Raw genomic sequence first — 12,258 nt, forward strand, 5'->3', positions numbered from 1 at the left:
TTTCAAAATGATGAGGGGATTCAATAGGGTGAACAAGGAGGAACTATTTCCACTGGCGGGGGGGTCAGTAACCCGAGGACACTGATTTAAAATAGAAACAGAGGAGAAGTGAGGAGAAATGTAAAAAGAAACAGGAGAAATGAGAAGTGAGGAGAAATGTTTCCACACAGCGAGTTGTTGGGATCTGGAATGCATTGTCTGAAAGGGTGATTCGATACTGATTCGATAACAACTTTTAAGAGAGAAGTAGATAATTATTTGAGGAGGGCAAGTTTGCAGGGCTATGAGGAGAGTGCGGGGGAGTGGGGTTGATTTGGGTAGCTCTTTTCATAGACACGATACGCTGAATGGCCTCCGTCTGTGCTGTATAATTTGATGATACTATGAACACACAAACAGACACACATTTCGTCTTTACCTATACTCAGCTGGAGGACTCCTGTGGGAGGACTATTTTAATATACTTTCTCTCTCAGTCTCTCCCAATTTCTCTCTCTTTCAATCTCTCTCATTATCTCAGTCGCTCTATCTCTCTCTCACAGTCTGTCTCTCTCTGTCTTTCTCTGTCTCTCACACAAAACACACAGTCACTACACTTTATAATATATTCTCTCTCAGTCTCTTTTTCTGTGTCTCTCTCAGTCTCTCTCTCTGCACCTCTCTGTCTCTCACGATTTCAGTCTCTCCTTTAGTCTGCCCCACATGGGAGGACACGAGCTCCCATGACAACCAGAAAAAGTGCCATACAGTTATTGCAGAATATAGTTGTATCTCTCTGAAAAGTGTGTGCTTTCCTCTGTCGCTACGAAGTTGCAGAATACAATGTATATCTAATACTTTGGGGCTTAATTAAAGAATTTTGTTTAATATAGCTAGCTCAACAATGATAGGAGACCCTCCCAAAAAAATACGCCCGTGACACTGTAAGTTGCAAGACCTTTCCGACGAGGTATAAATCATGTCTCTACGTCAATCGGTTATCGTGTTTGGCAGATTATGCGTTCCTGTAGCTCAGTTAGAGCACTCACCTTGCAAGCGAGAGACTTGGGTTTATTCCCTGCAAGGTGAAGCCTTGATCAAGTTTCCTTACTCCACACACCTAATAATAATTTCTCAACAAAAATAAATAAATAAAATGAATAATTTGGTCAATCAATCCACTGTGGGATACTGCTGTGCGCAATTGGATGCTGCGCTTTTCCCACAAATATACAGTCAATTCACTTTATAGTATATTCTTTGAAGTGCTTTGAGATGTCTAGAAGACGTGAAAAGCACTATATCAAATGAAAGGTTTATTTTTATTTATTATTATATACAAGATAGATACACAGACACACCATCTTTATTAGTATATATTAGCCATTTAAAAAAGGCTTCACATTTAATTGCTGGATGTTAACACAAGCATTTGACAGTGTCTAGCAGATGTTCCATAGTAACAGTGCAATTTGAATTGAGAGGGCATTTAAGGAGCTGTGGAGGGAAGCTGCGACCTGATACGTTTATTTTAAGCAGCGCTTGTGGCATCAACAAGGCAATTGTTTTCTTTGTACTGCAGTGATAGACCCAGAAGTGGGTCTTTGACTGTGGTTTCTGGCCCTGGGTTCATCTCTATGATACCCCTTCAATATCGATCAACGGCAGAGGACCCAAATCAGTATGGTTCTGCAATCAGGCGGAAAAACACACAGCTACAATATTTGGTTGTGAAGTGAACCTCTCCTTGGCTTGTATGAATTAATTCAATTCCTGGTCAACTCCAGTATCATCTCAGCCCTGCAATCATTATATAGAAGTGCAGCAATCCTGCACCTTGCAGTAACACTGCAACCCTGCAGTAATACTCTACTTAAAGCTCAATACCAGAGAGCAAGTGGGCTCACCTTTAATGTCACATAGCTCTGATTTTATCTCCAGAACCAAAGAAGCTGCAATTTCAGTCAGCATTTTACAGATAAAATGATTGTATCTAAATGCAGCTTGCCAGATCCCTAAGGTTGGAAATACTTTCCAGATCCTCTGCTTCTTGTAGTTGGCTCCTAACAGGTCTCAAATCTCAGCAGGTGTTTAGACTATTGATGAACTGTTTTGTGCCATGTTCATGTAAAGTGTGAAATTGGCTGAGGTCAAAGTGGATTAAGACACGTTTTGATGCAGTTTTGTTAATACTGAACTGCCTGTGTGAAGGACACTACAGAAGAGTATTCTTGCTGATACTCATTGAGAGCTGTAACCTCACAGCCTTTGTGCAAAAACATCAAATTACATTTACACAATGCCTTTCATGTTGGGAGGACGTTCCAAGGCACTGGAAAGTTAAGAATTTGTACCCGAGTTGAGGGTTGTGATCAGGAGGTGCAGAGGGCAGGGAGGATGGGGGTTGGAGGGTGACAACAATAACTTGCATTTATATAGCACGCTTCACATGGGGTAGCATTCCAGAGCACGTAACAGTGATGGAGTCTGACCACGAGCTGGGGGAGAGGGAGGGGGGAGGTGACTGTAAGCACAATCAAAAAGGAAGAGCTTTAGGCAGGATTTGAAAGTGGAGGGGCAAGGTGAAAGGATTGGGGGAGAGTTCCAGATCTTCAGGGCATAGTAACTGAAAGCATGGCCGCCGATGATGGAGTGGAGGGCGCGACGGACGAACAGGAGGCAGGAGCCAGCCAAGCAGAGGCAGCGGATGTGGAGTGGTGAGCAAGTCGGAAAGGTAAGGAGGTGCGAGGGCATGAAGGGATTTGAAAACGAGAGGATCTTGAAATCGATCCATTCGGAAATTGGGAGGCAGTGCAGCCTGGGGGTCCAGAGTTTTGTGCGGGTTATTATCAGACAACGGAGTTCTGAATTAATTGTATTTTGTGTATGGTGGAACTGGAGAGGCCAGCACAGTGGGCATTTAAAAAGTCCAGCTGGTAAGTGACAAACGCATGGACGAGGATTTCGTCAGCTGTGGGTGAGGTACGGAAATTGTTGGCGGTTAGTTAAGTATGACTCAAACCATGTGAGTGCAGTCCCACTAAGGTGGATGAGGGAGTACAGGCTGTGGAGGATGGTGTGAACGACTGTGCCAAACGTGGTGGAGAGGTCGAGGAGAATGAGGAGGCAGAGGGGGAGCCTTGGTCAAAGAGAAAGGACGTCATTTGTAACTTTGACGAGCACTGTCTCTGTGCCGTGGCCAGGGCGAAATCCAGACTGGACCGGTTCGAGGAGGGAGTAGTGGGAGAGGTGTGAACAAAGTTGATTGGCAATCACGTGTTCCAAAACTTTAGCCGGGATGGGCAGGTTTGGGATTGATCTAAAATTTGTGAGGTTGGAAGAATCGGGGGTGGGTTTTTTGAGAAGGCTAATGACAGCAGTTTTAAGGGGGAGTGCAATAGAACCTGAGGAGAGGGAGTAGTTGATTGTGTCAGCCAGTATTGGGCAGAGGAGGGGGAATTGCATGATCAGAAATTGGGTGGGGTGGAGGATCGAGGCAGAAAATGGTGGGCTTTACTTTGGTGATGGTGGGGGAAAGGGAGACAGGAGAGATGGGGGGAAAATGAGATAAGTGTGTGTGCCATGGTAGGAGAGGGTGGTGAAGGAGGTATGGGTGGGGTGGTAGGCATCAAGGGGGAGGGGTGTGGCGGAGGAGGCAGCCAGATGGATATTGTCGATTTTGGTGATTAAAAAAAAGTCCAGGACCTCTTTGCCCTCAGCGTCTGAGGTGAGGATCGGCGGTGCTTGAGAGGGGTTGTGGAGGAGGGAGTGGGGCCGAAGGAGGAGGGTCTTGAGTCGGGCCTTGAAGGAGGCAAGAGAGGTGGGCCAGTCAATAATCTCCTTATTCGACATTCTCTGGCCACCTCTGCTCTTGTACTATTTTTTCTATGTGTCTTTGATAAATTATTTAATTTTAAAGTACAAAATAATGAAAAGCACAGAATTGAAAACTTTTTTATTAATAGGAAAATTCAACTTTAATAGAAAATATGCATCGATCAGCTTTTGAAGCTTTCAAGTCAACCTCACTTTTCTCAAATAAATACTTGGAACTCTGGGCCAGACCTTTTCAAATTAAAGCTGACACCAAAAATGTTAAGAAACAATTTCATGCTTCTTGCTTTTGATAAGCAACTCTGCTACATGAGTTTCTATCTGTATGAGTCAAGTTTGCAATCGCAAAGGAATCCTTTTCCCATCATCTTGACAGATTGGCTTCCACACAAAGCTGGGTTTAGACACTGATGATCATCTGAGAAAGATGTTATTAATTTTGTTTATCAAATGGAGATCTATTGCTTTTTTTGTTCCAGTTTCCCTCTTAATGAATGTTGACTCACGCTGGGCTCCAGTATCTGGCCCAAATAATCATTCTTCGTGAATCTGTCTAGACAACAACATGATACCCAACATGTGGGATCTGGTTGAGGTGATGAAATGGTTCAGCTAATCTAAGCCTACTCTTCTCTCAGTAAATGGCTACACTAGCAAAACAACTGTTTAAACTACAAAATACATCACAAGTCAATGTATTACAAATAATGTGAAGGAAAAATACATGTGTGATAGGAACTTTGGAAGAAAAACAAAAATTAGGAGCAAAGTGTTGAGTAAATTATGTATGTAGAAATGCAGATTGTTCCAAGGAAAGAAATAACATTTAGCCAGACTGAGAAATGCAAGAAATGAGATATGTTAACTGTCATTCCTTGGTGTGCTTCGCAACCATATCACTCCCACCCTCGCTCGCCTCCACTGCTCCCCATCCCCCAGAGGATCGAATTCAAGATCCTCATCCTCGCCTACAAGGCCATTCACGGCCTCGCTCCCTCCTACCTCTCCGACCTACTATCCCCCTACTTACCTGCCCGTACCCTCCGTTCCTCTGGCTCCGGTCTGCTCCACATCCCCCGTCCCAACCGCCCTATCATCGGTGGCCGGGCCTTCAGCCTCTCAGCCCCGAGGCTCTGGAACTCCATCCCCAGTGCCTTCGCCGCTTCCTCCCTTTCCTCCTTCAAGGCCGGTCTCAAGACCTTTCTCTTCGACAGTGCCTTCAGCTTCCTTCTCGACTCTCTACCCCCTCCTCGCTCCCTCCCTTCCCTCCCCTCCCCCTGACCACTTCCCCCCTGCTCAGGTCCCGACCCAACTGTCCAGCGCCTTGGGACGTCCTGCCGACATGAAAGGCAATCTATAAATGCAATCTTCTTGTTGTTGTTGTAATATCAGATTAGAAAAATGATTATCAGAACAAAGTGCTTTATTTAGCAAGATTAGCTAATTGTATCACAGTGCCACCACCACAGGACAATCTGTATACATCGCAGTGTCAAACAATAAGCTGTCATTTCAAGTATTTACCAAGCAAATGTGTGTGATAATGACAAGATAAACACTCCAGAGATCAGCAACAACATGCAAACCTTCCAATATGTCCAAACACTATATCATCTTTGGCTGAATACACCAAAATATTCAAACAGTAAATTGCATCTAGCTGCAGCCAGTAGCAGATGTGAACAAGTTTCAAAATTACAATATCATCCTCGAACCCAGGCTGATTCAAAGCTAATATGGGCTAATAGATATCACTACTGGCTGCCAGTCGATTTGGATGCAGCAAACAGGTGCCAGCAGTAAATGGTTTATCTGATTTAAAAGGGCTTTTTTTTGTTTCTTTTACTTCACTTCCTCAGTTTCAAGGTCACTTCTTCCATCTCGCTCCTGGAAATATTTTCTCTGTTCCTGTATGGCTCGCTCCAAAAGTGGCAGGTTAATCCCGTCTACACACATCAGCAACCTAGCCTGAATCACGGGAATGTTGCCTGAAAATAAAACCACAGAATTCATATCAATACAAAGGCAGAATATAAATACAGAAAGAGAGGATGTAGAACTAATGAAACATGTGGGAGCCTCTTTCATTATCTGCTTTTGGTTTACATCCATTTCACAGATGTTATATGATCCTAAAGCTATAGGATTCATAATAAGACCATTTGACAATACCTCAACACGGTACTGGGGAACAAGTTCCAAATTGTATTTATTTCCATGTCCCTCAATTCCAAACTTTCTACAGATACTAGTAATAAGAAACCAACAACAAAATTACATGTGTAATGCCTTTCACGTCAGGAGGATGTCCTAAGGCACTGGACAGTCAGTGTTTCAGACCTGAGCTGGGGGTTGGGATTGGGGAGGGTGGAGGGCAGGGGTTGAGAAGCAGGGTGATTTGATAGCATGGTTGAAGAGGAGAGTCTTGACATGGGGTTTGAAGGAGGCAAGCAAGAGGGCGAGGCAGAGGGACTGTGGGATGGAGGTCCAGAGGGTGGGAGCAGAGTGGCAGAAGGCAGAGGACGTGAAACAGGCCGGAGCCCGCTGATTGGTAAGGGGTTAGGAGATTGCAGAAGGGGGAGCAAGGCCATGGAGGGCTTTGAAGGCGAGGACCAGGATCTTGAACTGTATTCTCTTGTGTGATGGGAAGCCAGTGGAATCGGGCAAGGATGGGGGTGATAGGGTCACGGAGCCTGGTGCAGGGGAGGACACGGGCTGCAGAGTTCTGGATGATCTGCAGTCTATAGAGGGAGGACTTGGGAAGGCCAACAAGCAGGAAGTTTGCATAGTTGAGCCTGGATGTTATGAGTACATGCATGAAGGTCTCGGGGGCCTGCGGTGTGAGACAGTGGCGGAGCCAGGCGATGTTGCAGAGGTGGGGAAGGCAAAGCAGGTCATGACACAGATGTGGGGTAGAAAGGATAGTTGAGGGTCAAACAAGATGCCAAGGTTCTGGACTGGCTCAGTAATAATAATAACAATAATAATCCTTGCATTTGATATAGCACCTTTCACGTCTTCTAGACGTCCCAAAGCGCTTCACAGAATATACTGTAAAGTGAATTGACTGTATATATTTGTGGGCGAAACGTGGCAGCCAATTGCGCAAAGCAATGTCCCACAAACAGTCGTGGATTGAGTGACCAATTTATTGTTTTGTTTTGGAGGGATTATTATTAGGCTCTGTGTGGAGTAAGGAAACTTGCCCAAGGTTTCGCCCTCTGCCTGGAACTGAACTCAGGTCTATCGCTTGCAAAGCGAGTGCTCTAACCACTGAGCTACAGGACTCCGTCTGTCAGATGCTGTCAGCGCCTGAGGTGAGGAGGATAGTTGAGGGTCAAACCAGATAGTGGGAGAACTGGAATGGATAAATGAAATATATGGGCCAGCAGGCGGAGCTGGGAATTAGCAGAGGAAGCATGGTGATGATAAGGCCTTGGGATCCCAGTTGTGACTGACCTCTATTCCCTGAAACGTGGCATGACTTATTATACCACTTACACATAAGCACTGGTATCCATTCAAATTAAAGTTGCAAATACTCAGCACTCAACTAAGTCAAATTCCATCTCAAAACAAGATAGCTGCAGAATTTGGAAAACTTTGATTTCCCTCATTTCCATCAGATGTATTATTTGTCTTGTTCTGGACTGGCACACTTACACACACCTTCAGTAGCTTCGATCTCTCCGAGTACCATGTAGTCTGATCCGAGATGGGCTTCGAATGGCTCCACTAGTGCAGTGTATACAGCGAGCTGATAAAGTGTCGAGTTGTGATGCATGATGAGGATGGCCTCAGATATCCTGGCATGGTAGCTGGATAACCTGGAACAAACAAGATTACAAACAAGGTTTCAAGTGGAGAAGGTTGCCTCCAAGAGGTGCAGCACTTTCTTGCTACAGTATCTGTAACACTAAAACAAAGCATGTGACAGGGAATTGCTGTCAATTGTCACTGTGTATTTTTAGGGAACACGGCAGAAAATATACTCCCCAAGGCCCCTAAAACAGTCATTGAAGTGAATGAACCTATTTATCTGGGAGATTGTTGTCCAGGACAATGAAGAAGTGTAGTCCTGTAGCTCAGTGGTTAGAGCACTCGCTTTGCAAGCGAGAGACCTGAGTTCAATTCCAGGCAGAGGGCGAAACCTTGGGCAAGTTTCCTTACTCCACACAGAGCCTAATAATATTCCCTCCAAAACCAAAAACAATAATAAATTGGTCATTTTCAATCTACGACTGTTTGTGGGACATTGCTGTGCGCAATTGGCTGCCGCGTTCGCCCACAAATATACAGTCAATTCACTTTACAGTGTGTTCTGTGAAGCGCTTTGGGACGTCCTCCCGACGCAAAAAGCGCTATATCAAATGAAGGATTATTATTATTATTATTAAGAAATTACCTTCTAATGTCAATTAGTGCCATACTGTCTCTAACATCCACCTGAAAAGTGAAAAGCACGTCCTGCACTGTGAACTGGAAGTTCAGATGATGCACAATTATGGAGTAATGCCGAAAGGGGAAGAGTGAAATACACAGCATCTTATTGAAAAGTTAGACAATTATCCCTTCAAAATGTTTTTAAAAAATAATTTGGTCACTACAACCCACTGCTGTCTGTGGGACGCTGCTCTGTGCAATTGGCTGCTGCATTTCGCCCACAAAATACAGTCACTACACTTTACTGTTTTGTGAAGCAGTAGCGATAAGGCGCGACATCAAATCCAAGGATTATTACTATGTATTATAGTGAATGTCAGTGAGGCTGAAGCCGCCACTCGCGGCTCACCGACTGCCGCCGTCAACAGTCACTGTAATAAATGATATTGATGTGTGGGGCACCGGGGGATGTGGGGCCGCGGCTGCCGCCGGGCCTCTCCCGGGGCCTCTCCCGCTCACCTGCCCACGGTTCTGATCGTTTTTCCCTCTGTCCCTGCGGATGAACAAACCTCCCACAGCAGCTGGAAGTCCCCGGGCCGCGGCAGCATCTCTCCCCGGGCCCCGCGCGGCTGTGGCCGGGCAGTCAGAGGACAGTGAGGCTGAGAGCGGCTCACGGAGCGGCGCCTCCCGCCCTCGCGCCGACCGTTACAGTTTGAATCTCAGGCTCGCGCCGCTGGGTCACGGTTGGGGCGGTCGCCATGGCAACCCCCTCCCCCGCAGGCCCGGCCCGAGCCTCGGCCTCTGATTCCCGCTGCTCCCCCACGAGGTCAGTCCTGATGTTGGAGAGCAACCAACCGCCAGGACAGGGACACAACCTACAGGAAACCGGTGAGAAAATAAACAGTTAAACTGCCGATTATTATTGATATGGAGGGACTCCGGTTAGTCATTGCGTTGCATTACAGAGAGGATCTTTTATTCCTAACCCTCATGGCAAAGTTGGTAGTAATTACTGCCAAACCCACTAAACATGACGATCATTTCAGGAGCGCGGCCCACGCCTGGCCCTGAAGTGAATGACCAATTTATCTGGAGATTGCTCTAATCACAGTTACACTGGCGTCCTGTAGCTCAGTGGTTAAAGCACTCGCCTCACAAGCCAGAGACGTTGGGCAAGTTTCCTCACCACACGCCTGATAATAATCCCTCAAGAAAAGAAAAGCAATAATTGTTGGTCACTTCAATCCACGACTGTTTGTGGGACGCTGCTGTGCGCAATTGGCTGCCGCGTTTCACCCACAAAAATACACAGTCAATTCACTTTACAGTGTGAAGTGTTTTGAGACGTCTAGAAGACGTGATAAGGCGATGTATCAAATGCAACGACTATTATTATTATTGTTGGCCCGAAAAGGCAGACAAAAAAGAAGGCCCTTCAGCCCATTTGATCTCAACTTTCCAGTCATTAATTATCCTCTGGGTAAATAAATACTTCATGGTAACTGTCCTGAAATTGCCTTTTCCAATCTAAACCTATGTCCTTCTGTTCAACTGTCTTGGTACATCCGGAAGTACTTTATAATATGGGCTGGGAAAGGGTTGGAGGGATTCCCGCAGACCGTCCACCTTGCCCCCTCTTGTCCCCTTTTCAAGGCCGGCTTGAGAACCTTCCTCTTCGACCGTGCTGACAGCCACCTCCCCCTGCCGCACCCCCAGCTCCGCCACTGTTAAGCGCTGTGAGACACTACCTGGGTGGAGGTCGCTAATATAAGTGCAAGTTGTTGTGGAGGTTAACAAAACAACAACAACGTGGATTTATATAGCGCCCTCCACACCGGACGGCGTCTCAGAGCGCTTTACAGTAACAGATCCCAGGGCCGAGCCAGGGGGAGGGGGGGGAAGTGACCAAAGGCGCGGTCGAAAAGAAAGGTCTTCAGCAGGGACCTGAAAAGAGGAAGAGAGGGGGCGAGGCAAAGGGAGTGAGGAAGGGAGTTCCAGAGCCTCGGGGCATAGTGGCTGAAGGCATGGCCGCCGAGGGTAGAGCGGAGGACTTGGGGGACGAGGAGGAGGCCAGACCCGGAGGAACGAAGGCAACGGGTACTGTTTTGGGGAGAGAGGAGGTCAGAGAGGTCGGGGGGTGCAAAGGAGTGCAGGGACTTGAATACAAGGGTGAGGATCTTGAAATCGATCCTCTCTGGGATAGGCAGCCGGTGCAGTCTGGCCAGGACTGGGGTGATCGGGGAAAGTAGTTTGGTGCGAGTGAGAATGTGGGCGGTAGAGTTTTGGATAATTTGGATTTTATGGATGGTGGTGGAGGGGAGGCCGGCGAGGAGGGCGTTAGAGTAGTCCAGCCTAGAGGTGACAAAGGCATGGACTAGGGTTTCAGTGGACTTTGGGGAGAGGTATTTGCGGAGACTGGCAATGCATCGGAGATGGAAGAAAGTGGTGCTGGTGAGGGACCGGATGTGGGGGAGGAAGAACAATTGGCGGTCGAACCTGACGCCAAGGTTACGCACCGGTTCGGAGAGTTTTAGGGGGAGCTTGGGTAGGTGGAGAAGGTGAGAGCTGTGGGATTTGAGACATTGACGAGAGCCAAAGAGTATGGCTTCCGCCTTGTTGACGTTTAGTTGAAGGAAATTTGCGTTCATCCTGCCCCTGAGATCTGACAGGCAGGCTGACAGAACATCAGGGGACTGGGGGTCGCAAAGAGAGGTGAAAAAATAGAGTTGGGTGCCGTCCACGTACATGTGGAAATGTACCCCGTGTCTGTACCCTATAACTATCCATGAGGGACAGTGGGTCTTGTGAGGAGAAAACTAGGTTGAAAATGACTGGTTTGTAAACTGGAAGATTTATCCATCTGCTTATACTCTACATTCCTGTTTTTTTTTAGGAATTTAAGAATTATAACATTAAGAATTCATCACTCAAAGAACAAATAAGTTGTGTCCATAAAACATTTTCTTATAGAATGAGTGAAATAAACTAGAAATTGCTAATGGAGGGAAAAAAAAGTCTGATTTTAAATGGACCAGTGTGTTTTAATGAAAGGATTGGGGGACGGGAGTGAAGGAAATTTGATGAAACAGCTGCTGTTTGCATTGGCAGGCTTGACTCTATGACCGAGATTCTCCAGGCACAGCTGCTTACGACCTGTAAATGTGCCTTTTCACTTAAAAAGTCTCCAAATGTATGCTCCAGCTTCTCCGTGTGTAACCTGCTCATTTTTAACAAATTGCCCAGAATGGTAAGTTGTTAAAAAAAACTACTCATACATACAAGGGAATATTTAATTGAAGTGAAACATTTCACCTTATTGTTTTTTGTTAATCGTTAAGTTGAGCAAAGACTTTGGCATGGAATCTAGTCTTGCTATGACACTATGATATTAGTGTGTCCAGTGCTAACGTTGACTAAGTACTTCAAACTTTTATAAAATTGCTTTGCCTCTGCATGCCATTCACTCTCCCTTCCCTACTTATACTATGCTCTCTGTGGATGCTGTGTTTATTGCCCCAGAGGGTTGAAATGCTCTGCAGCTACCCAGTCAACCTCTGCAATTGCAGGGTTTCTCTTGTTACCGCGAGCCTGAAGCTGCCTATATCTACTGATTGGTTTGTTTTCCATTTCTGCAGCATTATAATTAATAATAATCCTTGCATTTGATACAGCGCCTTATCACATCTTCTAGGTGTCTCAAATCGCTTTGCACTGAGTAAAGACACAAAGGAATTTGCAGCAGTCACACAGTTTGAAAGATTTTCGATAGTAATTTGAAACTTTTAAATGACTAAATATGGAGTCCTGTAGTTCAGTGGTTAGAGCACTCGCCTCACAAGTGCGAGACCTGGGTTTGATTCCCGGCAGGGTGAAACCTTGGGCAAGTTTCCTCACTCCACATGCCTGATAATAATCCCTCAAGAAAAGAAAAACAAGTGGGGGCAGTGGGGCAGTGGGGGAAGCAGAGTGATCAAAAGCACAGTCGAAGTGTGTGCAGTAACCCGGTCAAAGGCAAGGTCAATGGTTAATGGAGTAGCTGATGGGAATGCGGCAGCCCCAGCG

At 46.1% G+C, this 12,258-nt stretch overlaps 1 protein-coding gene across 1 annotated transcript; it reads right to left on the reverse strand.

Moving 5' to 3' along the window:
• Positions 1–5,218: 5,218 nt before the first annotated feature.
• ten1 (TEN1 subunit of CST complex) lies at positions 5,219–8,770 on the reverse strand. The gene is made up of 4 exons (XM_007911432.1): positions 8,716–8,770; positions 8,219–8,259; positions 7,477–7,640; positions 5,219–5,801 (listed from the first exon to the last, which is right to left on the reverse strand). The coding sequence occupies exons 2-4, from the start codon at positions 8,239–8,241 to the stop codon at positions 5,656–5,658; spliced, it is 333 nt and encodes a 110-aa protein (XP_007909623.1). The 5' UTR covers positions 8,242–8,259; positions 8,716–8,770; the 3' UTR covers positions 5,219–5,655.
• Between the last annotated feature and the right edge of the window lie 3,488 nt (positions 8,771–12,258).

The sequence above is a fragment of the Callorhinchus milii genome, unplaced genomic scaffold, assembly GCF_018977255.1.
Source record: "Callorhinchus milii isolate IMCB2004 unplaced genomic scaffold, IMCB_Cmil_1.0 Scaffold25, whole genome shotgun sequence".
In the NCBI taxonomy this organism is placed as follows: Eukaryota; Metazoa; Chordata; class Chondrichthyes; order Chimaeriformes; family Callorhinchidae; genus Callorhinchus; species Callorhinchus milii.